At 48.3% G+C, this 26,134-nt stretch overlaps 2 protein-coding genes across 5 annotated transcripts in view; both read left to right on the forward strand.

The window, feature by feature from the left end:
- The first annotated feature begins 491 nt into the window (after nt 1-491).
- On the forward strand, nt 492-6,617 carry mapre2 (microtubule-associated protein, RP/EB family, member 2). Of its 2 annotated transcripts, XM_053883845.1 has the most exons (8): nt 492-723; nt 813-942; nt 3,150-3,277; nt 3,739-3,884; nt 3,952-4,168; nt 4,893-5,044; nt 5,239-5,397; nt 5,481-6,617. In XM_053883845.1, exons 2-8 carry the CDS (start codon nt 821-823, stop codon nt 5,553-5,555), a joined length of 999 nt encoding a protein of 332 aa, XP_053739820.1. In that variant the 5' UTR covers nt 492-723; nt 813-820; the 3' UTR covers nt 5,556-6,617. The 2 variants fall into 2 exon arrangements, with proteins under 2 accessions (XP_053739820.1, XP_053739819.1); XM_053883844.1 differs by having other exon boundaries at nt 528-942.
- Nucleotides 6,618-6,757: 140 nt separating this feature from the next.
- The window catches only part of spidr (scaffold protein involved in DNA repair), a 29,636-nt gene continuing 10,259 nt past the window's right edge, over nt 6,758-26,134 (forward strand). For all 3 annotated transcript variants that reach the window (XR_008416428.1, XM_053883835.1, XM_053883834.1), the window contains exons 1-10: nt 6,758-6,973; nt 7,114-7,266; nt 7,341-7,404; nt 7,700-7,864; nt 8,545-8,654; nt 13,640-13,863; nt 14,338-14,435; nt 16,001-16,214; nt 20,569-20,752; nt 21,386-21,615. Coding sequence is in view for 2 of the 3 variants with exons in the window: in XM_053883835.1 (XP_053739810.1) it covers nt 6,959-6,973; nt 7,114-7,266; nt 7,341-7,404; nt 7,700-7,864; nt 8,545-8,654; nt 13,640-13,863; nt 14,338-14,435; nt 16,001-16,214; nt 20,569-20,752; nt 21,386-21,615 (1,457 nt within the window). In the remaining variant the exon portion in view is untranslated. The remainder of the gene's footprint in view (nt 6,974-7,113; nt 7,267-7,340; nt 7,405-7,699; nt 7,865-8,544; nt 8,655-13,639; nt 13,864-14,337; nt 14,436-16,000; nt 16,215-20,568; nt 20,753-21,385; nt 21,616-26,134) is intronic.

The following is a 26,134-nucleotide window of genomic DNA, read 5'->3' on the forward strand; positions in this document are numbered from 1 at the left end:
CGCACCTTTCCATGAAGGTGAATTCAAGTTGGCCACATGAGTGTGTTTCCTCTGGAGTGGAGGTCGAACGTGTCTACCAGTACACCGGAAGGTTCCCGTTCTCCATTCTTCAGTGCCCTTCCAAGAAACACCATTAACTGCGTTTGACCCCCAGCACGTCTGTGTATCCTGCTAGAGCTTTGCTGATGATGTGTAGAGCAGATCGATGAGCCAGGTCAGTGGGCTGAGGTCACGGGAGGTGAGGAGGAGAGTGCAGCCAGGGTGGACTGAGGGTGGAAGAGAGAGAGGCTTTGTGTGGACGTCTAGCAGAGGTGGGAGTGTCAGGATGAGAAAGGTGCAGGTCATTTACTACTGCTGACTTTATTCGCTGGTGAGGTTCATGGTAGCTGAAGGGGAGCGGTCAAAGATCACCGATCGCTATTTCATGAGGTTACAGTTGGAGTTTCTCTCTACAACCAATATTGTTTGGCCGTTTTGAGTTAAACCCCGTCAGTCTACGCGTAGTGGTGTAAACTAGAGGAGGGAGTGTCCTTTATCAACACAGTCGATACCGTTCGCCCGCAGGCCTCGGTGTTCTTTGGACGCTAAAAGCTCAGTATTGATCTACTCAGCATTCAGTCGGAGGGGAACGGCTCCGCCGGTCACGTGGTCTGGATGCTGCAACGTCACGGGGGCAGATTCGCGAGGACGACGCAGACGGTGTGAAGAAGGAGACCCCGAGAGGTGCGACGTCGTCTGAGCCACCGCCGTGTGTGTGTTGGGTTATTTTGTTCCGCTCCAGGAGAGAACAGAAGGTCTGTTCCACACTGCAGAGACGCCAATGCCCGGTCCCACCCAAGCCCTGTCCCCAAATGGAGAGAACAACAACGAGTTCGGCCAGGACAACGGAGCCAACATCATCCCCTACCGGAAGAATACGGTCCGGGGAGAGCGCGCCTACAGGTGAGCCCCCCGTCCGTCGGACCCCGAGCTGTCGCTCCATTTGGTTCCCTTCCCAGCGCCTCAGCGGACTTCAGCCACCCGGCCTGCTGCTCTTCCTCCTCCTCCGCCGCCGCCTCCTCTTCCTCCCCTCCAGCGCTTTCCTGTGCAGCCCGCCGCTCAGTCCTCTGGGCCTCTGTCTGTCTGTGTGTGTGTGTGTGTGTGTGTGTGTGTGTGTGTGTGTGTGTGTGTGTGTGTGTGTGTGTGTGTGTGTCCGTTAATCTCCTGGACCCAAACAAAGACAACATATGCCCCTCAGAGTGGTCGCGGGCGCCGTGGACTCGGCTTCAGAGTCAACTGACACCGATCACTCCGCCACTGCAGCCTTCTTCTCCCCACGTCCACAGCCACCTCACAGCCAGCCTCTGGCCGAGCGTCGCGTATCACCGTGTTTGGTTTCGTGTTCGACCGTAGAGTCCGGTTGCACCCGAGCAGTGAGCCAGACGTTAGCCCGCTCCGGCTAACACAGCATGCTAACACCACAGCATGCTAACAGCGCAGCACGGTAACTACGCGGCCGGCTAAACGTAAGACAGGCTAACAGCACAGCATGCTAGCAGCACATCCGCTGTGTTGACAGGAGACAGCGGAGTCTGCTCCTGCGGCACCGCGATACATGGAACCGTGACTTTGCACCGTCTGTTATTGTGTGGCAGGAAGTTGTGCTCGTGATGATAACGCTCACGCCGGGTTGCTCATCACTCATTCCGTGGAATAAATAGCCATCGATTTGCTCGGTGTCACTAACGCGCTGCTTCATGCCACACATTCTTTTCGCGATATCACAATATCCCGAGTTTTCGCATGTCTTCCACACATGTCCCCTCTCTCTCCCCACACTAACTCAGACGCCCCAGTCGGCTGTCCCTGCTCCCAACCTGTACCCTGAAGTGCTGGTTCCTGGAGCGCCTGCGCTCACCACCCCTCACAGAAGCAGCATGACCTTTGGAGCTATCCACCTCATGCTCAGGTCCACTGCTCTTTCTGAATTGGGGTGAATGTGGTGAACAGCTCCTGTTGGGCAGCCGCCCCAGGAATCTGGGACTGGCATCAGTGACCGTGGTGCCCTTGCTCCTCCAGTGGCAACATTCAGGCCCGTCGTCTGACTGCACCTCTGTGGAGTGCATTGGTTCCAGGATGCCAAATGACATCACTAATAATCTGCAGGAAACTTGATCTTTGCATTTTAGTGAGAGACTACTCTGTTACGTTAGCGAGTCACTTCCATCAGCATCTATTCTTCAGAAACAAGGTTGTTACTGATGGATTGTTTGAGTGGTAATAAATGCAAGGAATGTAATAAGCATGTCATTACTAGACACCTGTAGTTGAGGTGCAGGATGAGTGAGGCGGGGTTACAGCACAGACAGAGTGAGGAAGCTGAAGCTGACAGCTGACCATGCAGCAAGGTGAAATGTGAGGCACATGGATAGCTGTGTGGGAGAAAACGATGGTCATGGTGGAGTTCAATTTTCAGTTACTTACTGACATGTTACATTTTACTTGATTGGAACCAACCTTTAGGAAAATCCCTTGGTGATGATCTCAATGGATACCAACATATTCATGAGTGCGTAGCGTCTCAGGGACCTCCCCAGTAAAGACTGAGCAAACATCCATCTGAGTGCCAGCGGCACCAAAGCACAACATGGCTGCCGACTGGCGTGTTGTCTTGGTGCAGCGGGGAGCTTCTAGTGTGCAGGCGAGAACGTCCTTGCTGACGTCCCCCTGCTGTGAAATGAGGGTTTTTTTCAAAGGCACACTTCTGGAGTGAAGAGTGCCACGCTGTGACGCGGCCAGGCTGTGGTCAGACTTCTCCACTGGCCCCCTCACTTCTGCAGAGGCCGTGGTGCGATCATGTAGCTCCCTCTCCTGAGATGGAGGACATCTGTCCTGACCGGCTCAGTTGCTACCCGCCATCACACATGCTGTGGCCAGACGTGGAGGCCTTCTCTGCTGTATCCTCCACGGAGCAAGACTCTGTCATTCGTCAGAGCCCTGGACTAGAGCTTTCTTTTGTCAGATCATCACCTCAGCTTGTCAGCTTCTGAACCCTCACACAGCAGGAGCACAGATAAAGATGTATTAATGGCGATTCTCATGCACCCAATCGTGATCAAGACAAATGGCAAAGGCTGTATCATGTGATGTAATCATTTCCTCTGTTGCAGCTGGGGGATGGCGGTTAACGTGTACTCCACCTCCATAACCCAGGAGACGATGAGCAGGCATGACATCACGGCCTGGGTCAACGATATTCTCGCTCTCAACTACACAAAAGTGGAGCAGCTGTCTTCAGGTATGGCTGTCGCCCCCCGGTTCTTTGGTCCTGTCTCCAGCTCAGTGTTGACTAAACAGAAACTTGTTGCTTGCCGCGTTCTCCTGCTGTGACCAAGTAATCCCATTTCTTTTGCTCCTTTACCCACTCACACTCATCCTCTTGTTTGGCAACTTGTTAGTCGTGATCCGTTACTGCGAGTCGGTTTGGGGCGGTTTGGTCTGCGTGTGGCCAAGTGCCACCTGCTGACTCTCAGACTGCTGCCCTCCTTTCCCGAAGGCTCAACTTGGCTTCTGTTAATATGGGAAACGCGAACATTCTATAATCCTTTTCTCTTTGTAGTGAACTGGGTCAGTCTTGCCAGAGGGGGCGCCCTGATACTTCTGTGGCTGCTGCCAGCGGCTGGTTTTGTGACGAGCATGTCCTTGGACGGAGGAGGAGGACGGCGACACAACTCTCACGACTCTCTTGTGCCTCTCCAGGAGCAGCCTACTGCCAGTTCATGGATCTGCTATTCCCAGGCTGCATCAGTCTTAAGAAGGTCAAGTTCCAAGCCAAGCTGGAGCACGAATACATTCACAACTTCAAAGTATTACAAGCGTCGTTCAAAAGGGTGAATGTGGACAAGGTAGGTGTTCCGTCTCTCACTCCCTCCCGTTTCACCCGTCAATTCTTCTCGCTTGTCTCCTCTGAAGATTATTCCCGTGGAGAAGCTGGTGAAGGGCCGATTTCAGGATAACCTTGACTTCATCCAGTGGTTCAAAAAGTTCTTTGACGCCAACTACGATGGTAAAGAGTACGACCCAGTTGCAGCTAGGCAGGGTCAGGATGCTATCCCGCCACCAGACCCCGGCGAGCAGATCTTCAACTTGCCGAAGAAGTCCCCCCACGCTGCCAGCTCTCCGACCGCAGGTGCGACTTCTTCCAGCCCCATGAAACTCAAATGCTTTTCCAACCTTGTTGCGGTGTCTCCTGTTAGCATTCAACTGCTGTGGTCTCAGTCCGGATCATGTTGGACTTCAGTCCCTGCTAGACTCATCATGTTGTGTCTCCCTGTGTGGGTTCCCTCTGGGCACTCCAGTTTCACTTTCAGGCTAACTGGTGGCATTAACTGAATCAGGCTGTGATAGACTAGTGCAGGCCTGGCCAACCCGCCGCTCCCGAGCTGCATGCAGCTCTTCACCACATGAGCGGCGAAAATTACTTGGAAAAGTAAGAGCTATTCCAGCAAAATTTCAAGATAAATAGACAAGTCAAATAAATGGTGCACACATTTCTATCTACGCCGCTTGATATTTCCAGGAGGATCACGGTAAAATGGAGGAATTTGAAAAATACAGAAAGCTTGTGACACACGGATGAGCTTTAACCGCTCTACTGAGTCACGTGACCTGCTGCTCCGGTGAAGCCTCACAGCCTGACGCGTTTGTAGCATGTGGCTCTGTTCACCCTCTGTAGCTGGGACAGAATCCCATCTGTGTCAACTGAAAGTGGAGCTGCAGAAAGTCAATCACTGAAGTTTTTCGCCCACCAGACCACCGTTTTTGGTGTTCAGTGATTTAGTTGAACTGTCTGTCTTTGCTGTCTGATATTGCCTACGTTTCTTTGGCTCGACTGCTATTGTTTCGCTTCCCAGGAGCGTTGAGGTCTGCCTCTGCAATCCCGAAGTCTTCAACACCAACATCCAGACCCTCGTCAGCCAAAAAGATACCTGCATCTTCTGCATCTGCAGCTCCAGCCAAAGGAGAGAAGGAGCTGGAGGCACAGGTCACTCTTCTAACTGAAAATGTAAGTGTGACTGAGGAGAATGTGGTTGGGCTGTTGTGTCATGATCATTTCATGAATGCATGGCTAGTGATCAGTATTTGGGAGAAGCGTCTGGAAGTGAGCGTGGCCCCAGAAACATCCCGTCGAACTTTGGAAATAATGAAAGAAGAGCCGTCCCATCGCCCCATGTTCAGTTGTCCTTTCTGTGTCGCCAGGTGAGCGAATTAAGAGTTGCACTGGAGGGGATGGAGCGGGAGCGGGACTACTACTTTGGGAAGCTGCGTGAAGTGGAGACGCTGTGCCAGGAGCAGGGCGAGGAGAATGCAGCTTTGGTGGACAGGATAATGGAGATCCTGTACAGCTCAGAAGACCAGGTCAGAGGAGCTCTTTCCCTTGCCATTGTGTGGGTTAGCAGTGAGGGTGTAGTCGCTGGATAACCTTGGGCTGCGTGTTTCAGGAGGGCGAAGGAGATCTGGCCGAGGGGGACGGACAGAAAGCCTATGAGGAGGAGGAGGAGCAAGACGAATACTGACTGCCCCCCCGCAGTTGCACCCTCCGTTCTGTGAGGACTGAACAGGATTTTCATTTTCCCTCCGTAGTTCATTTCTTGTTCTTTGGAAGACAGCACACAAGCCAGAGTAAGAGCACCGTCAACTTTTTAAATCCCACAGCTCACTTTTGTGTTTTCGCTGTAGCAAGTTTGTGGTCAAGTCCTCCACCAGCAGACAAGCTCAGACCATCAGAGAAGGCAGTGTGTGGCTGGCAATCAGATCTTTACAGTACAATCCTACAGTAGATGGAAGTCACCGCTGAAGGTTAGACGGCTTCGCTTCAGCCTGCGTGCTCGTGCAGGTGTTCATGGTCCAGCTTCCACTCGAGTCAGTTCCATTCATCTTTGAAACAGTTACACAAAATAGCTTCGTCCAACCTCGTGTACATTGCACTGACATTTGACTCCATGCTGAACCACCTGTCTTCACCATATTTATTTTTTAGCCATGGAAATTGATTGTTTTCTTTCGTCCACCACAAGAATGCTGTTGTGCTTCATCGTTTAATCACATGTCTGATTGTCTTTACAGATACACACCAATTTGCATATAGATTTTATGTGCAACCCCGCACCATAGAAATGGTCTAAATTCTGCAGCGTGTATATTTTCAAAACCTCAGAACTTGTGGTTTAATCAATATTAGTCTTGAGCGCCTGTTAAAACCACAACGGTGAGTTTATAATCCAGTATATTCCAGTCAATATACCCTTTCTAAATGATGATTACTGCTGCATCTACTAACACCGACCTGGGCAGTGCTCCGCTACGCTTCAGCCATTCGTTATTGTCCAACTGAAGAGGAATGTAAACATGTCTTGTCATTGTTTTATTGTGTCCCACTCATGATGCATTCCCCCAAGATGTGCGCAGCATGTGTGCATTTTATTTGTGAATAACTCGCCCCGCTTTTTATTGCATATTTAATAATAATTAAAAAAAAGAAGTATGTTCAGTGCGCTTGTGTACGTTTATAACCTGTTGTTGTTGTTTGAGAGTTGAGTCTTGGATGGATTTACTGCAAATAAAAGGGTTTGAAACCACGGGAGTGTCGTCGCCTCAGCAGTCCAGGTGGCTCCCACCATCGCGTCTTCAGCGCGCTCGGTCCGCGGCTGTGGGGGCACCCGCGGAGGACAGGCGGGACTCGGCCAGCGACTTCCTGTCTGCACTGACACCGGAAATGGGGAGAGCGGAGTTTTGGCGGCACCTGTTGCTGGACGCCAGTACCGCACCCATTGAGGAGAGCTACTTCCACACGCTAACTTGTCCAACAGCGAAAGCCGGCTCCCACTTTGCACAGCGTTCGGCGACCCAGAGCACATCTTTAGCCTGCACATATGCAGTAGGAGTCATGGACTAGCGAGCACGGAGCCATTGTGTGGCCATGGCGTCTCGGAAGGTAAGGAACCTGCTAGCTAGCGAGCTAGCGCCGCGCGTCGGTTTGCTGAGCGAAGAGTCATTGAGTCACTTTAGCCTCGTTTGTGACGAACACGGTGCTGTTCCTTTCGCCATTCTTGTTCTGTCGGGCTCTCGTTCCAGCGTCGAAGAAACACGCCGAGCATCGCGTGTGTGTTCTTCCCTGACGATGCGGACAGTGTCGTCCGAGGAGAGCGGGCTGCTGCCTCGCTGTCCTCCACAGCCAAAGACTGGGAGAAGTGCGGCGACAGTTTCACCAGCGCGTCACTGCTGAAGGTTGTTTTCACCGGAGGAACCCAACCACTGGACACCTGTCCGCCATGGCTTCATGGCATGTTGCTTTGTTGCAGAACATCAAGTCCAGTGGGAAGAAACTGTCTGAGATCCGGAAGCTGATTCAACCTTCATCGACGGGTGAATGAAGCGCTCCTCCTCAGGGCAACTGTCCGCTCACTGAACCTTGTGTTTGGGTTTTTGTCTGAGGCTGGTGATTATTTTAAATCAAGCAATGTTGAGGGACAACAAGCTGTGGACATTCATTCATCACCACCCGTGACATTTTGGAACTTTTAAAAGGCTCTGAATTGAGTCTCAAATCTCTTTACTCCTGTCATTCATTGTACTTTAAGTAGACCGCTAATAAGCTGAGCGTTAAGTCTTTTCAGTTAATGAAGCGACCGTCGTCTTCTGGACTTTTGTGGACACACAGAGCAAACCAGTGAGGACCCACAGCATGACAGCATCACGTGGAGCAGTGACAGCAGTCAGTCTGACAGTGAGCTGAGGAAGCAACGTGGGACCTCCAGCACCAAGAAACCCAGAGCCCCAGTTCAGTCACACCACAGAACACTTCACTGTGGCATCACAGAGAAAGGTAAGCGTCATTGTCTGTCTATGAAGAATATTTGTCGTGTGTCCTTGTGCTAACATGGGAGCCATTACTCCACTATCTTTGACTGGTGATCATCTCTGAGATCATAGAGCTTTGTTGTATTTAGGGAGTCCAGAGTCCGGTGGTCTGGACCTATGGTGGTGAGAGGCGGGGAAGACAGCCTGTGATGTTCATGGCTCAGTGATGTCATGAGGACGACATGTGTGGCTCTGGAGGGTTGGTTTCAGGTGGAGCAGCCCCGTAGCTAGCAGCTTGACCGAGGCGCAGCACTGGTCTATAGGCCCGGTGTACTCTGGTGTAGTTCCAGGAAATACTTATCCAACTCACTTCCATCCCAAATGAGGTGCTGCTGTGAGTCAACCCAAAGTCCAGCTGGCTGTATCCGAGAGCGGAAGGAAGTGAGACGCTTAATTGTATCCTGTGACTTCTGTGACCAACAGCGGCATCAGGGGCCGTCGCTTTTGTGCTGCTCCTCAGGAACATCTCTGTCTGCCTGCAGGTTGTTTCCTGTGAGCTGGGATCATTGGCAATCTATAACCATAGTTCTAATCCGCTTTCCTCCCACAGGCCAAAGACATGCTCACTAGGTTAAGTGGACACTGTAAAATGGCCCCTCGGGGTGCGAGTTCAACCACAAACGTATCACTCTGCCACTCGCCTAGATGACCTGCCAGCCATTGACACAGACAGTGACGTCACTCGTTCTGAGGAAGAGCAGATCTCTGACTGTGAATCCGAGCCGCCCAAGGGCTCCTCCCATGATCCTGCAACTGTAAGTGAAGTGATGCTTCATTCTCCTTTGTATGTCTCTCAACAGCCTGCTCGGCTCATGCTCAGCTCAGCTCCGAACAAGACATTTGTTGCTCCCAACTGAGCTTCTTGACCTTCAATCATTTTGCTCTGCAGCTCTTATGCTTTGCTAATATTTAAAAACCTCATGTTGATCTCTGCTCTGTCACTGGTTTAGCATTACCGCAAATACTTTCCGAAACAAATGATTGTTAAAAAAAGATTTAAGTTGATCATTGAGTTGTGTGGTCAGGCGGACAGTAGGTGGCGCCATGCTACTCCCAAATCATTCTGCTTTACTAAGTAACTCAGTGGCGGCCGTGTGATGATGATGATGAGCCGATGTTTTTAATCAGAAGTCAACTTCAAGCTCTTGGACTTTTGTTTCCCTCCAACACACGTGAGGAACCTGAAGTGCATCCTGCCAGTCCTAAATATGAGAGTCGTGAAAAACGGATGCTCTGAACTGTAACCCGTCCAGTGAAGCCGCGCTTGAATGCAGCGGTTGTGTGAAGAAGACTTCGTTGAAACGGTTTTTGTTCAGGCGTTCTGTACTGTATTCAGCAGGGCAGCCGCAGCTGCTGGTGCTCTGTGCTGCAGAACTGCTTGAAGAACGAGGTTTAGCAGATGATTCCATTTACGGTCGCACCTCCTCGCGATTATTAGTTTTTGAATAAGATCCCCCCTCTTATTTTTCATGTCTGAGTGACTTGTACTGTCGCTGCTCCTTGGCTCGCACTTGGTCGTTCCTCCACTAGGTGGCGCAGTGTCGTGGCGGCCCCTGTGCTTGAGAGGACTTGACAGGATCAGACCAGAGCTGATCTGTGTACTTTCCAGAATCTGGTTTGGTTCCAAACTGTCGAAGTTCACAAGCTGAGGCAGCAGTAAAGTTCTGGCTGGATGCAGAGGGGAATGTGGCTGACACTTATCTGAAGCAGATATTTATTCTGCACAGAATACATTTGGGATGATGAAACGTGTTCAAGTCAACTGATTTGAGAGAAGAGCAGGCCCATACCTCTTCCACAGCTAATCTGGATCAGGGTCACGGAGGGGGCCTGGAAGCAAGTCTGCTGAGTAATGGTCCTCCGTCGTTCGGCCAACAAACGACAGGCAACTGTTCACACTCGAAGATAATTTAAGTCTGAATTCATCTGTGAACAACAACTGGGAGAATCTTTTAGCTCTTGTTTGAATTGATTTCAGTCCAGTTTGGATATTTATGTAATGATGGCGTGTTGTTATCTTGAAAGGAAGGTGTTGCACTGTAATCCATTCACTCCTTTATTAGATTAGAGGCTCCTCTCTTGTTGTCCTCCTGAGTGCAGAGAGAGACTGACTCCTCGAGGAGTCTATAAAAGTCACACAGAGTCCTGGCAGATGTTGCTCCTCAGCCCTATCATCGACTTCTCACTCCTCAGGCTTTCACTGAGGTGATGTTTATTGTTCTCCACCTGGAGGGACTGTCGGACTGGCAAGCTTTTGAAGCGCGGGCCTTTAAAGGTCATTGTTGAATATGTCCATGTAACAACGTTGGAACACAAAGCATCGTTTTCACCTCAGTTTGTTTGCTCATCATGCTTCTGTGACTTGAATCATCTGGCACATTTCCCCCAGAGCTCATCACTGGCTGAAAGATTGTCGTGTGCGTGCGTGCTGAAGGGAACCTGTCGTGGTTTCTCTGGTCTCTGGTCTTGTCTCGTTCAGTGCCGACTGAATTGGGAATAATGAGTATATTTTTTCTGGAACGACCTTTTTACCTCTCACAAGCTCGTTTTGCCTGGGACTGAACCTGTCCATATCTGTCCACGCCACTTGCATTTATCTTTCCTCCTCTTCATGTATTGCGTCTTTATTCCAGATGCATTTCACTTATTGAGAGTTGTTTCCTTATTCAGATCATTTTATGTATCTTTCCTCAAAGTAAGCATTGATATGTCAAACCTTCATCATGTTGCTCATGGAGTCAGAATATAGTCCACACGCTAAATATTTTAAAAACGGAGTCACCTGATGTATTCCGCTGTCAACGCTTAGACACATTAGACGACAACTGTGAATCATCAGGCATTGGGTGCAGGTTAGTGTGAACTCTAGGGTGAGTGCAACGCAGCTGCAGAACACTGTGATGATGGGTGGTTTTTCATGACAAATAAGGGGCGAATATGCTGCTAACTGTCACACATCATGTCTGCTGGTATTTTATCTGTCCCACCTGGCTGTCTGTGACTCAGATCAAGGCAACACATGGAATCGAGATATGTTGTCAATGATAAGGTAGACAACGATAGTGACGTCTTAATTACCTGTAAAGAACACCTATGTCCGGACCCTGAATGAGCCAGACAGCAGCGAAGAACCACCGTTCCTTCACTGGTTATCAGCCAAGAGAGATGACTCTCTGTTTGAGGTGTGATTATTTTTGGCTCAAGCCGCAGAAATCAGTGGTTTTCTTTTCAGAAGCCATGTTTGTTGAAGGCTTGGCTGGTGAGAAGAGAATGTTCAAGGAGTGGCAGCAGGTGGCTTAGCATCACATACTGCACAGCATGAATCCTGTCTGTGTAATCTAAGGCCCATTGTTTGTTGAGCTTTAGGAATATTGAACAGTGACTGAAGCCTTTGTAAGTGTCCAAAGCCTGGTTACGCTGCCGACTGGTGGGCAGGGACGTTGAACTGTCCGAATCAAAGCAGCATCTACTCAGCCATGGATATGTGTGAGAGCTGAGCTCCAGTTGCTTCAGACTGTTAGTCCCTCATCTGCTTGAAAAGGTGCCGTATTTAGTGCACCATTGTTTGCTGGTTAGATGCCGATCGACGTGAGATGTGCCAGGAGAAAGACAGTAATGTGGTGATCACCAGCTGGAAATTGACCAACCCTTCCAGTGGGAGCTTTTTAAAGTTGCTAAATGAACCGTCGGTGTTGGGATGCATGTCCACTCAATACCGAGCGTTCTGTTCTTCCGCTGCAGCCTTGCGGCGATGGCGTGAAGTTCTCATGACTTCCGTTTTCTAGCTGCCTTCATCATCCAACTGAGGCTGCTGGAGATGAGAACGTTTCTGTGGTGTTTCATCTTGGTTGTCTGTCCAGCAATACCTACAGGGAAAGGCTCCCAAGAATCCTGCTGCGGTCGAACAAGGCAGACCCCACTTCACTGAGACCTCACAGTGGAAAAGGCATGAAACATGTCGCTTGAATCCACTGCTGAGGCGTGAAGATTTTAGCAGAGTTGCAAGGGAAGTGTAAAGACTGATACGCATCGCTCCAACAGGCCCAGCTACTTCCTCTTGTCACACTTTTAATTTGCACTTATCAGCTGTCTGTGGTCATGTGAGATTTGAGATCATGCTACTGGAGGATTGTGGTCGCCGACATTGAAAGACACTTTCAGTTCTTGAGCATAGCTCACAATAATCCTGTTTTCTGTTGTCTGTGCTTGCAAGTCAACATATTCATTAGTGAAGACTTGAATTTCAGTCATTGGGAGTCTTCTGCAGAGGGCAGGTGTTTAAGCTCACTCCTGAGAGCTCTTCTGTTGTGACACTGCAGTTCTTGGAGCTGTTGGTGAAAAAAATATTCAGAAGTAACAAGCTGTATCATCAGCAAGCTGATCCGGTGTCACATGTTACGACGCATCAAAAGGAAGAGGACAGCAGTTGTAGTTATTATTCAGCTCTGGTCATTAATGGAGGGGTCAAAGGTAATGACCCGCTTTCCAGTGGGCGTCAGCTCAAACAGGTTGTTGGATTCCTACTGCCTCCTGCTTCATTCATCACTAGTCATTCAGAAGAATGTCGCCATCAATTCCTCATTCTTCACAGTGTTGAGCAGCCACCACAGACACAACAGTCCGACTGGCTTTGCAATGTGTGTGGAGTGGTAGACGGAAGAGGCGCACTGTCGCTGTGAGCACGTCAGATTTCACTGACTGCATTAGGTAGCACCAGTGATAACGTGTGTGAAGTTTCACCATGACATGAACAGAACACAGACACATGGATGACCACCCAGCGGTGCTGCCTCCATGGCGACCGGTGATACCACTTATGTCAGTCACCTCTCTGTCAAGGCTTCCTCACTGCTGTCTGACAAACACTGACATGTTTGTCAATCAATTCAGTGCATGTCAGTGTAAAACTGCTGGTGCGAAGCTCCTCTGAGTGCTAGATACTCGGAGGGTTTAGACCCGTGTCTGATGCTCATGCTATTTGGGAAAAGTGGTTACCAGGAAAGCTGGGCCTGTTCTGCCAAGACTGAATGGATCCAGATTAAACAGCGAGCAGGTTGACACCTCGTCCTAGTCGGGTTTCTAAGTCCGGATAAATGCACCCGTGTGACTCATTACACATATTGGTGCCAGTTTTGTGTTATTGTTGTGCTCCAAGTGGCTGGGCGGAGTTCAAAGTGGGGGACATTGCGTTTCGAGGCTGGAGAGGATGACCGCTTTCCCGGATCATGTGTGACGCTTGGTCCCAAAAATCAGCTGCTGGAGAGGTCAACGTCCCCGAACGCACCAAGTGCTTCACGAGCCCGCTCGTGTCAACAGTGCGCCGCTTTGAACAGGGTTTTACTACTGACAGCAGGCTAATGGACGAGGCTGCGCAGAGCTGTGTACACACAATGTTGCGAGTGCTGGGTGAAAACATTTTTGAGTCATGGCCAGGAACATCTTGTTCCTTTTTCTCTGTGGCTGGTTGGAGTGTGACGTCTACTGGCGCTGGGCCCAGCAGGGTCAAGTTGATTCAGATGAGAGAACGTGTTGGCTGAGAGAGCGTGGTATGCTGGTCTTGTCTACACATGACAGGAACTCAGGTTTCTTGTGTACTTTTCCATGAGTCCTCCCCTCAGGTGAAGTGAGTAGTGACACAGCAAAAAAAGATTCCCACCTTTACATGTAAAAATGTTCGAATCATAATCATCATGTTCATGACATTTAAAAAGAGTTGTTTTTTTTTGTTTGTACCCAACAGCTGCAGGAGCTTGATATCTCACCGTATGAGTCTGACGGAGAGAACGTCAGTGACTCAGTGGCGTGGAGTCGATGTGGCCGTGCACCAGCTGGTGAGGGCAGCAAACGGTCAGTCAGTGACTGGGTCAGATCCGCTCACGCGCTGCTGCAGACACCTCAGAAGTCACACGAGGCGTCCTGCAAGACCCCGGAGGACTCCACCAAGAAGAGAAGAAAGTTTCAAAGGTCTTTCTCAGTTTTCACGTCTCATGTGTGTGGAAGTCTGGCCCCGACAGTCGGTTCCTTTCAGTCACGTGACTGAAGCTCGACGATGTAGGTTAGATTGGGTCTTTTTTGTTTGAGGTTACGCGAGGTGAGGGATTTTCTGGCACAGAAGTCACAATCCGTCAGCAGCCCGCAATGAATATATAATCAGCTTTGACAACTTAAACACTCACTTTCCTCGTAAACGTATTTTCTCCCAACTCTCTGGTTCATGGTTCGTCACCACTTCACGTGTATTTGTGCAGAGCGTTTTCACAGTGGGAGTAAAGAAGAATGTATGTATGGTTGTGTGTCTTAAATCATGTATTTCCACAGTGATGAAAGAGCCACCTGCTGCCAGCACGTGGGTGTCAAATGTCACTCACGTCGTCTGGGCCCTGAGCAGATCAATGGCTATCTGAGCTTCTGAGGATGTTGCTCCTCTCTGTGTTGCAGCGGCGGCCTGGCCGACCGGCTGAACCGACTGCAGCGCCGCCACAAGTCCGCCATAAGCTTTTGGAGGCACCAGAGCATCTCCCTGTCGCCAACCGGAGGTGATCCACTTGTTCACTGCAACTTGAACTTAAAATTAGGCGTGGGTTGTGTGGTACCTTCTGAGGCGACTGGAGAGGAAGTGCAGGCTGTAGCTTGATCGACAAGCTGAGCAGTGTATTCACTATATAGGTGACAGGAAATGCATCGTATAGATCTTTTTCCTCTTCGTGTTTTTTTCCTCCGCTTGGTGGTGATGACCTTTTCAAAAGGGAAACGATGCTGCCTAGTGGTGTAGAACACTTCTCTGCTTTCAGTATAATGAGAAAATGTATGCTTTTATTTAACTCTACATTTGTTTCAAACAGTGGACTGAAGGGCAGAGAAGGACTGTAGTCTATCATCCCACGTGATGCTGGGGGTGTCAGTCCTCGTGACAGTCGGTGTTACTGGAACACATGTCACTCCGACCCACTGTCTGTGCGCTTTGGCGTCATCTATGAGTGAAGTCAGTGTACATGCTGAAGCACTAATATTTGCTGTTTGTGGTGACACGATAGAGGGATTAGGGGGCTACAGTGTGGAGTCGCGCTAAATATTTACGTGGAACCATTAGAACAGTGTACCGGAGCCAGCTCTTCTCCACGATGAAATCAAGTGGAGAGCTGCAGAATATCATTTCATCCATGGCCCTCCTGCATTAGATAATTCCAACTGTATTATCAGCATCAAACGTAAATAAAAAATAACAACACTGTGCTGCGGGATATTTGTGGTGATATTTTGAACAATATAGTAAAATAACAATAACCTTCATTTAACTAGGTTTTACAAAATGTTTTATAAAAGAAGTAGGACTCTTGTACTGACTTTCTTTGGAAAATTTGCCAATGGCATAATTGACTTTGCCAAACATCGGCGTGTCAGTCATTATAGTCGTAATTAATTTATTCTCCAAACCACTTTTCGGCTCACCGTGCATGTGTAGATTTAGTGGAGTGGAGTTTAGTGGAGATTGATGTCAGCAGACAGGATGAGAGAGAAATAAATAAATAAACAGCTGTAGTTTGACAAAGAAGGCTTCTTCATGCTCTGTCAGCACAGTCCAACTCCAGTGTGAGACCACCGAGCCCAATTGCAGCTCTGGCCCGCTTCCCGCTTTGAATCTGATGATTTTGTAATCTGGGAATTGTAGCGTTTTCATGACTGGAAAGAAGCCTGTTAAAACACAATGGCTCTCCAGTGATGGCTCTGATACTCTTATCATATGAAACTACCCCCTCAGGCCGCCGCCAAGGCTGCCAACACAGCCAGAGCTGCTCATTCTTCACTTATAATTACGCCGTCATCAGCTTCATGCACGACGACGTGTACTGCTCAGCTAACCTGTTTATCTCTGAAGCATCTGATGCACTCCTGAAAAGCACCAGCTTTGTTGCTCTTGTCAGACTCTGTCAGTATCCTTGTGAAATTCCAAGCAGTCACTGGAAGCTTTACGCTGCAGAATGTTCCGGTGCTACAAGTAAACCGCTGTCGTCCTAATGAGAGCCACAGGGAGCACAATATCTCTGAACTGCACACACTCACTGCACATCTGTGTCGCTCTTGCTGTTGCTCTGCTCACCAGTGGACCGGCCTGGTGTGCTGGTTCTGAAGGTACTGCAGTGTCAGGAGGAGTGCGGCATGCAAGTGGTGCACTGCGAGCAGCGTGCTGAAGAGGGCCACCAACGCGGCGACGCTCGCTCTGAGGACAGCGCCGGCGTGCTGGTGTTGTTTGACAAAGAGACCGCGGCCCAGCTACGTCCTGCACCTGGAGATGTCCTGCACGTACACCCGCCATGGTGAGACACCGGTCATGCTCACCACAACTGCACCGAAGAAACAAATTAAGAAGATTGGAAAAGTCAGTCACCAAATCACACGCAAAGTTAAATGTGATCCTGATCTCAAGTGTTGCAGCTCCAACTGTCTGATATTTTGAAGTGTACATGCAGCTATAGATCTAGATCAAGTGCAGCTTATCATTTCCAGTTTTCAAGTTTATTGCGTTAAAAATAGACCTCCATAATCATTGACATCACCAGATTCAGTTAAAGCTTCAGTCCAGAAACCATCCTGCCCTTTTTAGTTACACAACAAATGAGTTGTTTTACATTTGTAATGCAAAAGCACAATTCCAACAATGTTTGCTATTCAAAAGTTCCAAGTTAAGGTCAAGGTCAGGGTAGCTTTATTGTCAATTCTGTAACATGTGTAACATACAGAGGATTGAAACTCTCTGTGATGCTGCGTTCAGGTCAGTTAACAGTGAAACAAAACATTACTCAGCAAAATAGAAGTCAAACCTTGCTCAATAAATTGTGATCAATGACGAGCAGGAAAGGAGCTGGATGGCAGACTTCGGTTCCCGTCCTCGTCAGCTGAAATAACTGAAAGAACGTTTCACACATGACATGAGCTGCTTCACTCCCCCCCCGCTACCAGGAAACCTTTACTGAGAATCTTGACCATGACATATCAGTTACTCAGCTTTCAGAAGTGAAGACTAGCTGGGTCGATGTGTGAGGGTTTTCAGTGAGAGCTTAACTAGCTACTGCCTCTAGTTAGCAAGTTATGTGGCTGGAAGAGCATTTGAAGCTGAAGCCGAGATGTCAGTGGCCGGTGTGGATGCTGTGATTGGACCGTATGACCGTACTAATGCTGATGAGCAAAGCTGCCGAGTCGGCAGATTTCAAATGGCTCGTGGTATTTCATGAAAATGCAAAGCTGGGCAGTTTGATTGTGTACGTTTCCTGAACTGTGCACAGTCAGTGAAAACTTTCTCTGCATTTCCCTATTTTGGAATTTCTCTCTTCATCTTTAGGAAGAAGTTCACAAATCACAACTTTAGGCAACGCAGGCCCCCGGGTGAGTCACTGCATGCAGGACGTGTCGCAGGCTGGTCCCTTTTTTGCTCTCTGCTTCCAGTATTGCTCATTTTCAAATGTCCTGTGTTGACTTCCTCTGCCCAGAGTAACAAAGTTCAGTTCCTCCCAAGCGCCAGAGCAGAGACGCGGGGGGTGATCATGTGGGGTTTTTGGATGGAACGTGGGGCAGCACTGGGCTCCAGCTGTTGGAAGTGGAGCTTGTGCTCGTGCTCTGGAATATCCAAGCTGGCGGAAGCCCAGGGGCCTCCTGGATGCTCTGACGTCACCATCGACTCAGGGGAATGCTTCACATTCCTCTTCCTGGCAATCGTTAGGTCATTTCCAGCAAGCTGAGGGAAAAACACAGTGGGATCATGTACTGGAGTTTTTGGGAGAAGAGCATGGACGGAGCCAAGAAAGTGAGATTGAAAACACATGGTGGTTCGGACAAGCTTTCACTCTAGCACCTCTTTTCCCTGCTGTGTGATCTTTCCCTCAACTTGACATAGTTCTCTGGTCTGTCCAAGAACATGAGCATAGGTTGGTTTACTGCTGTTGTGTGACGAGAGCAGCCAGTAACCCCACTACAACAGTCATTTACAACCGGAAAGATACAGAAGCACAGCTGTACAGCTTGGTAAAATTCCTCTTCAGGATTCCTGTATGACAGTGTGAGTGTTGTCCTCCCCCATAATTCCTTCACTGAGTAGGCTTGGCTACTCCCACCGCCCACTCCTTGTTGTGAGTGGGCCCGTGCTGGAACGGAAATACCTGCAGAGATTGTTCACCCAGGCTGTGACGCCAGCACCGGGCCACTCCTTAACCCAGCTACCTGTCTGATGATGACAGCTGCCCACTCACCTGTTTACAATGGGGTCACACTTCCTGTTCGAGCCGTGAACCGGTTCTCATGAACACCGTGTTCAGCTTCACTGTGTGACTTTTATCTCTGCCCGATGACAGACGTGTGATCCGATGAAGAAGAGATAATGGTGCCACGATGGGTGAATCATAGTCAAACGTGATGACTCAAAGGTGTTCCAACTCCTCTCAGGTTTAATGACCAATGAGCTGTCTGCCGAGTGACTGCCTCAGACTTGCTGTCAGAGTTTGCTTTTTGGAATTAACTGAAGTGATTAATTCAGGATTGATCACTCCACTCACTTCTCTCATCGTGGATGAGAACTAAACAATTGTTGTCACTTGTGTTTTCGGTTTATGTTGTGTTATGATGGTAACGCTTTAAAAATTCACCTTCGATCCTTCGAGATGTTTATTCTGGATGTTCCTGGTCGTCTAACACTTGTTCCTAATGAACGGTGAACTACCTGGCTTAGAGGAGACCAACAACACAGTGATGGAGCTTTTCAAGTAATGCACAGTGGATCACATTGATTTGAGCCCCGCAGCTGAATTATTTGACGACTCCCGTCGTACTGAACCTACACCACTAAATAACAACTATAATAAATAAAACGTCCATCGTCTCATCAGCGCTTTAGTAGCCAAATACACCGCCTCTTCAAAGAGTTGCTGCAAACAAAATGCTCTACAGTTCAACGTGCATGTGTCTGACCTCGTTCATATGGTTTTACAGTGTAATAATGCAATGTAATGTACTGTAATAACACTCTACTGTTACCTGTCCTAAACTAGAGTGATTAAATATTAAATAATATTGCAAGTTTTTGGCATCACAACTGCTGAGTTTATGACCATGCTGTGCAGACAAATGAATGTAATATAAAATAATCTTGTTGGTGTTAGTCATGTGCGGCTCAAGGCTGGGCAGGATGCCAGGGACTGAATGTACAGTCAAACGCAGCGAGGGACAATAACCTGCAGTAAAACCTGCAGTGATAAAGCCTTTTCTTCCTTGATGCCATTTTATTGCGATTGATCCCCAGTGTTGTATGAACTCCAATGTGAGTCAAACGATCACCTGAGGCGAGCTGTGGCATGTTCCACACGTCAAGTCACAGGGTGCATTTGGCCGTTAGTCAGTGATAAGCCGTCACCTTCTTATCCGTGTCACATGTGGAAAGAATTAAACCACAAATTAAAGTAACTCTAAACAAACTGCTGTGTAATTATCAGACTGCTTTCAAAATCTTTCAGTCGTTCCTCATAGACGCCGCCACTTGCTGGGAACTTGACAGATGAAACGGCTAAAATCCAGAGATACCCATCGGGGCAGTTCAGGTCAGACGTTGAGTGAACAATCCTCGCATCTGATTCAGTCTTTTTATCAGCAACCAGTCAGCGTCTCGGCCTGGTGTTGAAGTATGTTTCCACAGATGATTTAACATTTACAAAGTGTTTTAATTGAGCCGTGCTGCGCTGTGGAAGGCTCTCACAGTTGTTCCTCACTTGAACTTTCCTTGCTGGATTGATGTATTTGAGCTGTGGTCTGGGTGGAACATGCTCATCAGAACCTTATCTGAGGCCAACATGAAATGATCCAGCCCCCCCTTTGTTTGTACAACTATCAAATCTGACTTTTTGGCTCGCCCCGTCTTGGCCAAATAGACATGCTCAAAAAGAAGACCTGTTAATGTGTTACCTTATGAAGACGGGCTCTGTTGGCCCAGACTGGGCGTACTGTGATAGCCTCATGTGTTCTTCAATGCAACCTTTAGACCCCATCTTTCACTCATGTCATGAGCCAATAAGAGCAAAAGTGTCTTCTGAGGAACTGAATGATTGCTGTCAGCATTAGTTTCTTGCTGCCAGATATTTTAACCCTTCAAGTCCCGGTCTCATCGCGCTCGTACATGCACCAGTGGCACAGAGTTCAGTGTTTTGGTGCAGCATCAGATTTCCTCAGTCTCCAGCTTGTGTTACGTAATCCATCAACTTTAGTAATAATAAGTTGATCGAGCTATGGCTTAAAGGGTCCACATCTGAATTCTTTCAAAATGGTAATAATAACAATAGTAAGCAGACGTCCAGTCAATAGCTTTCCAGTCAGTTGTTGTCAGTATAATCTTTAGTCTCGTGCACTGTAAATTTTCACCTTGCCCAGGGCTGCTGCAGTTAGAGTAAAAAATGCCATTAGCTAGGGTTTCAGAAGTTTCGATGAGGATAGAGTAACCAAAGATCTTCACATCCTGGTGCTGCTGTCTGTCTCCTGCGCCGCTCGTCTGTGCTTTACATTGGAGTGTGTTTTGTATGAGTTCTCAGGTCTCCTCATATACTACCGAGGCTCATTACAGGGTTTTCACTCATGTGCTCTCTGTGGTCTGGGCTGTGTTTACTTGAAATGATTTGCTAGCTCTTCTCTTTGCAGGCAGAATCTGTCCAGGCAGGGCTGTGGCTGCGACTTCATCCTGAACACACACTTCACTCAGAAAGTCTTGTGCGCCTCCCAGGGCGTGGACCACGGCAGAGCAGAGGCCCGGCCGTACTCTCTGTGTCAAACCTTCGGGCTGCTGGAGGTCCGCAGCTCCAGTGCAGGAGGTGATCTCCAACAGGTGTGTGTTGGATTCTCTTACATGCTTCTGACCATGCGTCACTCGCTCACAATTCATTCTTTTACTATAAAGCATAAAAGTGTCATCAGTTTGCCAATAATAACTGCCGCTGCATGTGTGGGGTAGTTTGGCTTTCGGCAGCAGCAGAGTTCCACATTTACAAGAGCAAAGTCAGATGCTTATTATTCTTTCCCTCACTTCTTTTGTCCAGGAGGCATCTAGTTAAATGAAGCTTGAACTCTAATAAGCAAGTGCCTCTGTTGACTTGAAGAACAGAGGTGTTTTGGATCTCAGTCTCATAAAGGATGCTACATTTCATCTGAGGAGACTCAAATCGTGTTGGAGAGATCAGTTTCATAACTAGAAAACTACTGTGACAGAGCGTGCCTCCGGTCATGATTCCTACGCAACCTCATCAGTCCACGTGGAACTGCAGAGCACCACCCTAAGCCAGTCGCTTCTAAGTGAGCCTCATCCGTACCGGCCCTGAGAGTGTCTTGATCTGTTGTCCCAAACACGGCAACACAGTAGCAGCTAGGGCAGAGGTCGCAGGTGAGGAATGAGTGAGAGATAGACAGAAATGACTGGAGAAAACTGTCACACGCGGCACCTTCAACAAATGATAATCCACAGGTTTTGGCACCGGAAGGTCGGAGTGGTGATGAAGGCCTGGATTCCTGGAGTCGACACAGCGCTTCTCTCCTGGAAGTGATTGAAAGACTGGGCCAGGCCGGCTCTGTGGGGCAGGACGTGGTGGTCACTGTCCAGCGAGTGTACTGCATCCCAGCCCCTGACTGCTCCTCTCTGTCCGTGCTGAAGTCCAGACTTCCCTCCGGACCACCTGCAGGAACAGACCAAAGCAGGTGGGTCTCTCCCACTTCTCTTCTCTCTTGTGAAGGAGATGAATCACATCACGTGTTGTGATGTGTACGCTTCAGCAACACAGTATGTGAAGGAAGAATAGCATGCTGTGCTCCTTCTTCTCCTCACATGCCTTTCTTCACTGCTACAAATATGTCTCGGTGGTCAGGCTATTGTTCGAAGCCCAGCAGGCCCCACATTGTGCTCATGCTGTCTCCAAACATATGGCATTGCTTGACAAAGGACACAAATATTTCTAATTGAATCCAGCCCCTCACTATGAGATTCAGGCCAATTCTCAAGAAAGACAGCATGATGTTCTCAGTGTCCTGCTCACAAGCAAGCGGGAGTTGAACCGCTGCCCACTCCTACTACACTGGACTCTTTTTATATTTGTCCTAGATAATATTCACATGCCACTCACAGTAATCCAAATCTACAATTCTGACCAAAGACTGCATTTCCAACTTCATCACAAGGTGAATCAATTAGGATACATATAAACATTTTTGTCGCGTTGTCCTAAATTGAACTTTTATTCTGGACAACATTTGGAGTTCGAACTACTGAGGCAGTCAATTACTCACCAGCTGGTAAAATGCTCTTCCGACACCGCGAGACTCTAAATGTACTGCAACACCACACGCATGACGAACACAAGTGTGAAATGTCCGACGTGGTTGCTTTCAGGTGAATATTGTCTTCATTTCTGGCTGCCTCTGTGTGACAGCTCTGACCTAATCCACTTAAACATTCATCCAAACACGGAATTGACTCATTTGAAAATCTCATCTGTTCCATTTATATCGTCAGCCCTCCATATGCTTGCCATTATTAGCAAGTGCTCATTGTAAAGCAGCTTGTTTAGATAACCCGCTGTCTTCGCTGTGATTTCTTAAATATCGACACTGTCTTATTCGATCTTAAACCTGTGCTCTGTCAACCCATTTCCTGAGATGATTTGAGAATGCTGGGAGCCCAGTAATGATCTGACAGTGGGATATTTGTGGAGACAGAAATAACTCAAATGGAACTCCCCCTCTTTGTATTGGTTTTTCACCGTGACTTCAGGAGTTAGGAGCATATTTTCCAAAACGACTACAATAGTAATTCCATATAGTGGGCACGTTGGGACCAGCTGCCTTGCATTTAGCAAGATAATTTGATTGCTCATTCACAGATGTTAATGGTGTGACAATTCTGAAACCTTTGCCACCTTTGATAGTTTGTGCCTGTGGAAACAGTTCCACCCTGTGAGCAGCACTAGTCAACAACTACTCGGTAAGGACAGGAAAGACACTGGGTTGGCTGATGTGAGAGGAAAGTGTCATATTTATGTGATACCTGGATCAGAACTGCAAGTCTTGTATGAGCCGCGTGTCATGTCAACAATGCTTTGATATTGTGATTTAAAATAATGTGGTTTACATCAAGTTGATTGTTAAATGAGGCGCAGACTTTTTTTTTCAGACTTCATTATAAAGTCATTTTATGATATCTAAACTAAAGGATCTTCTTCAGCTTTTGTTTGGACTAAATTTGCTATCAAAATTGAGGATCTGTTTCCTCCCTGTGGCTGGGAGCGGAGCCTTCGCTGTCATTTCATTGACCTAGGTTTTCAGAAGTGGACTCCAGTTAATGATCGGTGAATGTGCAGTTTGAGTCAAGTCCAGCTGGCTTGACCTTCAGTAGCCCGGCCCTCCCCCACTGTGTTGTTTTTGTCCTCATGAGTGATAAAGTAAAACTATTGGTTCCTCTCAGGAGAACATGCTTGATGGGGTACATACGAGGGCCAAAAGGGAGACGGGGCTGGGATGTCCTGACAAGCCTGCTACTTAAACGGGCATCACTTGAAGTCTGACAGCAGCCCCTGCCATGTGGCTGCTGAGGCTGGTAAACAAACGCTGACTTTGACCGGAAGAACTGCGGTCCAGCCTACTCTCTTTCAACCAGATTCAACAGGCCAAAGGAATGGGGAGGGGAAGAGGGGGATGACGTTTGAGATCACGAGTGCTTTGAGCATTTATGAACTTCCTCTTCAAGTCTCAAGTCTGAAACCTGTGATCTTGAAAATTGCTGCTTTCTAGGGGTCCCTGACTGGAGAGAACTCTCCTGTCATAATATTGGATCCGGTCTGAATGATCGGCATGACGGATGCCGGGGCGCGAGGACAGAACTGGGGTCCGAACAATGCCCTAAATAGATCGGTGATGGATGTTTCAAATGTCTGTTGAAATGTGGAAATTGATGAGGCTTGTCTACAAGCCTTGAAGAAAACCTCCTTGTACATGGCTCTTCTATATAGCAGCAGATTTGATCACAGAATCGGAGCGATGATTGACTCCCTTCTAGTGTTGGGTTATCAGTGTTTACACCGCAGCACTTCTGACGTGACGGTCCCCTGGTCCGAGTCTGTTTCGTCCCCAGTCCGACTGGCTTGGCTGGCCAGCCGGATCATTCGATCCTTTTGTTGTTTGGCCTAACCATGAACACACTTGGGGGACCAATTTGAAAAGTACGCATCAAGAAGTTCCCGTAAACTCCTACATAGAATAAACAAGAAGATTAACTGTTTGCAGGAAGTGAGGAGAGGTTGGGCTTTTCTTAGTGGGTGAGGGACACAATGTGCAGTGAGGATCCTGTTTCAGCCATGTTTATCAGTCTGGCTGCACTGATTGGTGGACAGCGCTCCGAAAGGAATCCCGCCTGGTCCGCCCCCCGCTCTTCCAATGAGGCCTCTCTGCTCTCTTCCTAATGTGTGGGTCACTTACTGAGTGTGTTGCCAAGTAATGTGCTGGGGCTTGTGCGTATTGGTGTGTGTGTGTGTGTGTGACGACGTGTGTGTTTGCTCACGACCAGTGGATCGTAGTTCCTGGAAGAAAAGTCGGGTTACTTGGAATTCTCTGACTGCTCACAATAACAAATTCCTGAAAGCTGCCTGTGACTTAAGACGGCCAATAGGAGGAGATTTTGGGGGGAGTGAAGGGTCAGCGTTTGAGGAAGTGGAGCTGTGAAGGAGTGACTGATGAGGTGGTTGTTTATGTCAAACTGGTACCAGGTCTTTCCACCCTTTTACTATGGGCCTGCCCAGTCTTTATCAGATTTCAATCTGGTGTTGTTTCATGTTCAGACTCGACTGCACAAGTGAAGTCGCTGTCATCACAACCTGTAGCTTACGTCAGCAGCTGGGAAAACATTGGCCTGTCAATGTATTGTTGAGCCTCTGTTGCCATCGAGTGCTGACCTTAATGGGAACACAGTGAGGAAGCTGTTTTACGCTAAGCCTTTTAGCTGCAATATCACCGTGTATTCTTATGTGTGTTCGGTCTTCAGACGCTACAGTGTCAGTGTGAAGAGTCGTCGTAGCCGTTTTGCCAGGGCGTCCTTTTGCCCTTGGCCAGGGACAGTGCAAGTACGCTGCTGCCCTGATCAGTCATTCCAATTCCCTTCTCCAAGTTCAGGATATTTATCGTTTATAAACAAACTTTCTTCCGCAAACCAATGTGACTCAGCTTTGTCGCAATTAGACTTTTGCTTCTGCGTTTCAACTGGTGAGCGGGAAACATGACGTCGAATTGGCAGTGAAGTGAGGGGCTTCTGTGCAGATCTTCTCCCCTCCCTCAGTTCAGATGTAGGTCTGTCATCAAGTTCACACTTCATCCAAGAGGAGTTTACTGGTGTTTCAGTGCGTGGCAGAAGTGAAGTGTCTTCACCTGGGTGACAGCACCTCCAGAGGGAGATGATTCTAACATCAAAGTTCAGATCCAGGACCAGTGGTTGGAGAAGCTCCTGTCACTGTAGCATCACTCAGCCTTCGTAGGGTCTTTAGGGGAGACGAAACCGTGTCCCTCTCCCTCATAGTCGCAACACACGTCCTCCTCTCTCAGGAACATGGGAGAACCACAGTGAAGCAGTGGCCAAGGTGTTTTTACAGTGCTGTGTTCTCCATCCCATCCATCTTACGAACGCTCAGTCCTGATGAGGTCATCTGCAGAATCAGGTCCAACTACGGTGTCCTGTTTTTCCCCTGCTGAGCCTGGAGATCACTGTGAACCCATAGGCTGGTATCACAGCACCCATTCACAGAAAGTCGTTTGTCACTGAATCTGACTCAAGTTGAAGCGTGCCATATTTTCCAGTGTATAATTCTGGTGACCCCAAAAAAGCTTCCACAGCAAGTGTGATTTTCTTCCAGACATGCAAAAATGTGTTTGTTTTAGAATGCCTCCTGTGAAAACTGCTGTGATAGTAGGGCTGCATGTTAATCCCAGTAAAGCTCGACTCTGACTGGAGAACCAGAACAAGAAACAATAGTGGGTGGTTTTGGAATCTGTCATGTTGCCTCTAATGCCATTCGGGTCCTGCTTCATTCTGTGACCCTACTGTGACCACCATGAAGATACAGGTTCCATATTGATTGATGTGCTCGGGTGGGAAGGTTTCATCTGAGTGGTGTGAAGAATAAAGGCCATGTGTATTTGCATCTTAAAAGTTTTTTTTAAAGACTGCAGGCCTGAGCAA

The sequence above is a fragment of the Synchiropus splendidus genome, chromosome 13, assembly GCF_027744825.2.
Source record: "Synchiropus splendidus isolate RoL2022-P1 chromosome 13, RoL_Sspl_1.0, whole genome shotgun sequence".
Classification (NCBI taxonomy): domain Eukaryota; kingdom Metazoa; phylum Chordata; class Actinopteri; order Syngnathiformes; family Callionymidae; genus Synchiropus; species Synchiropus splendidus.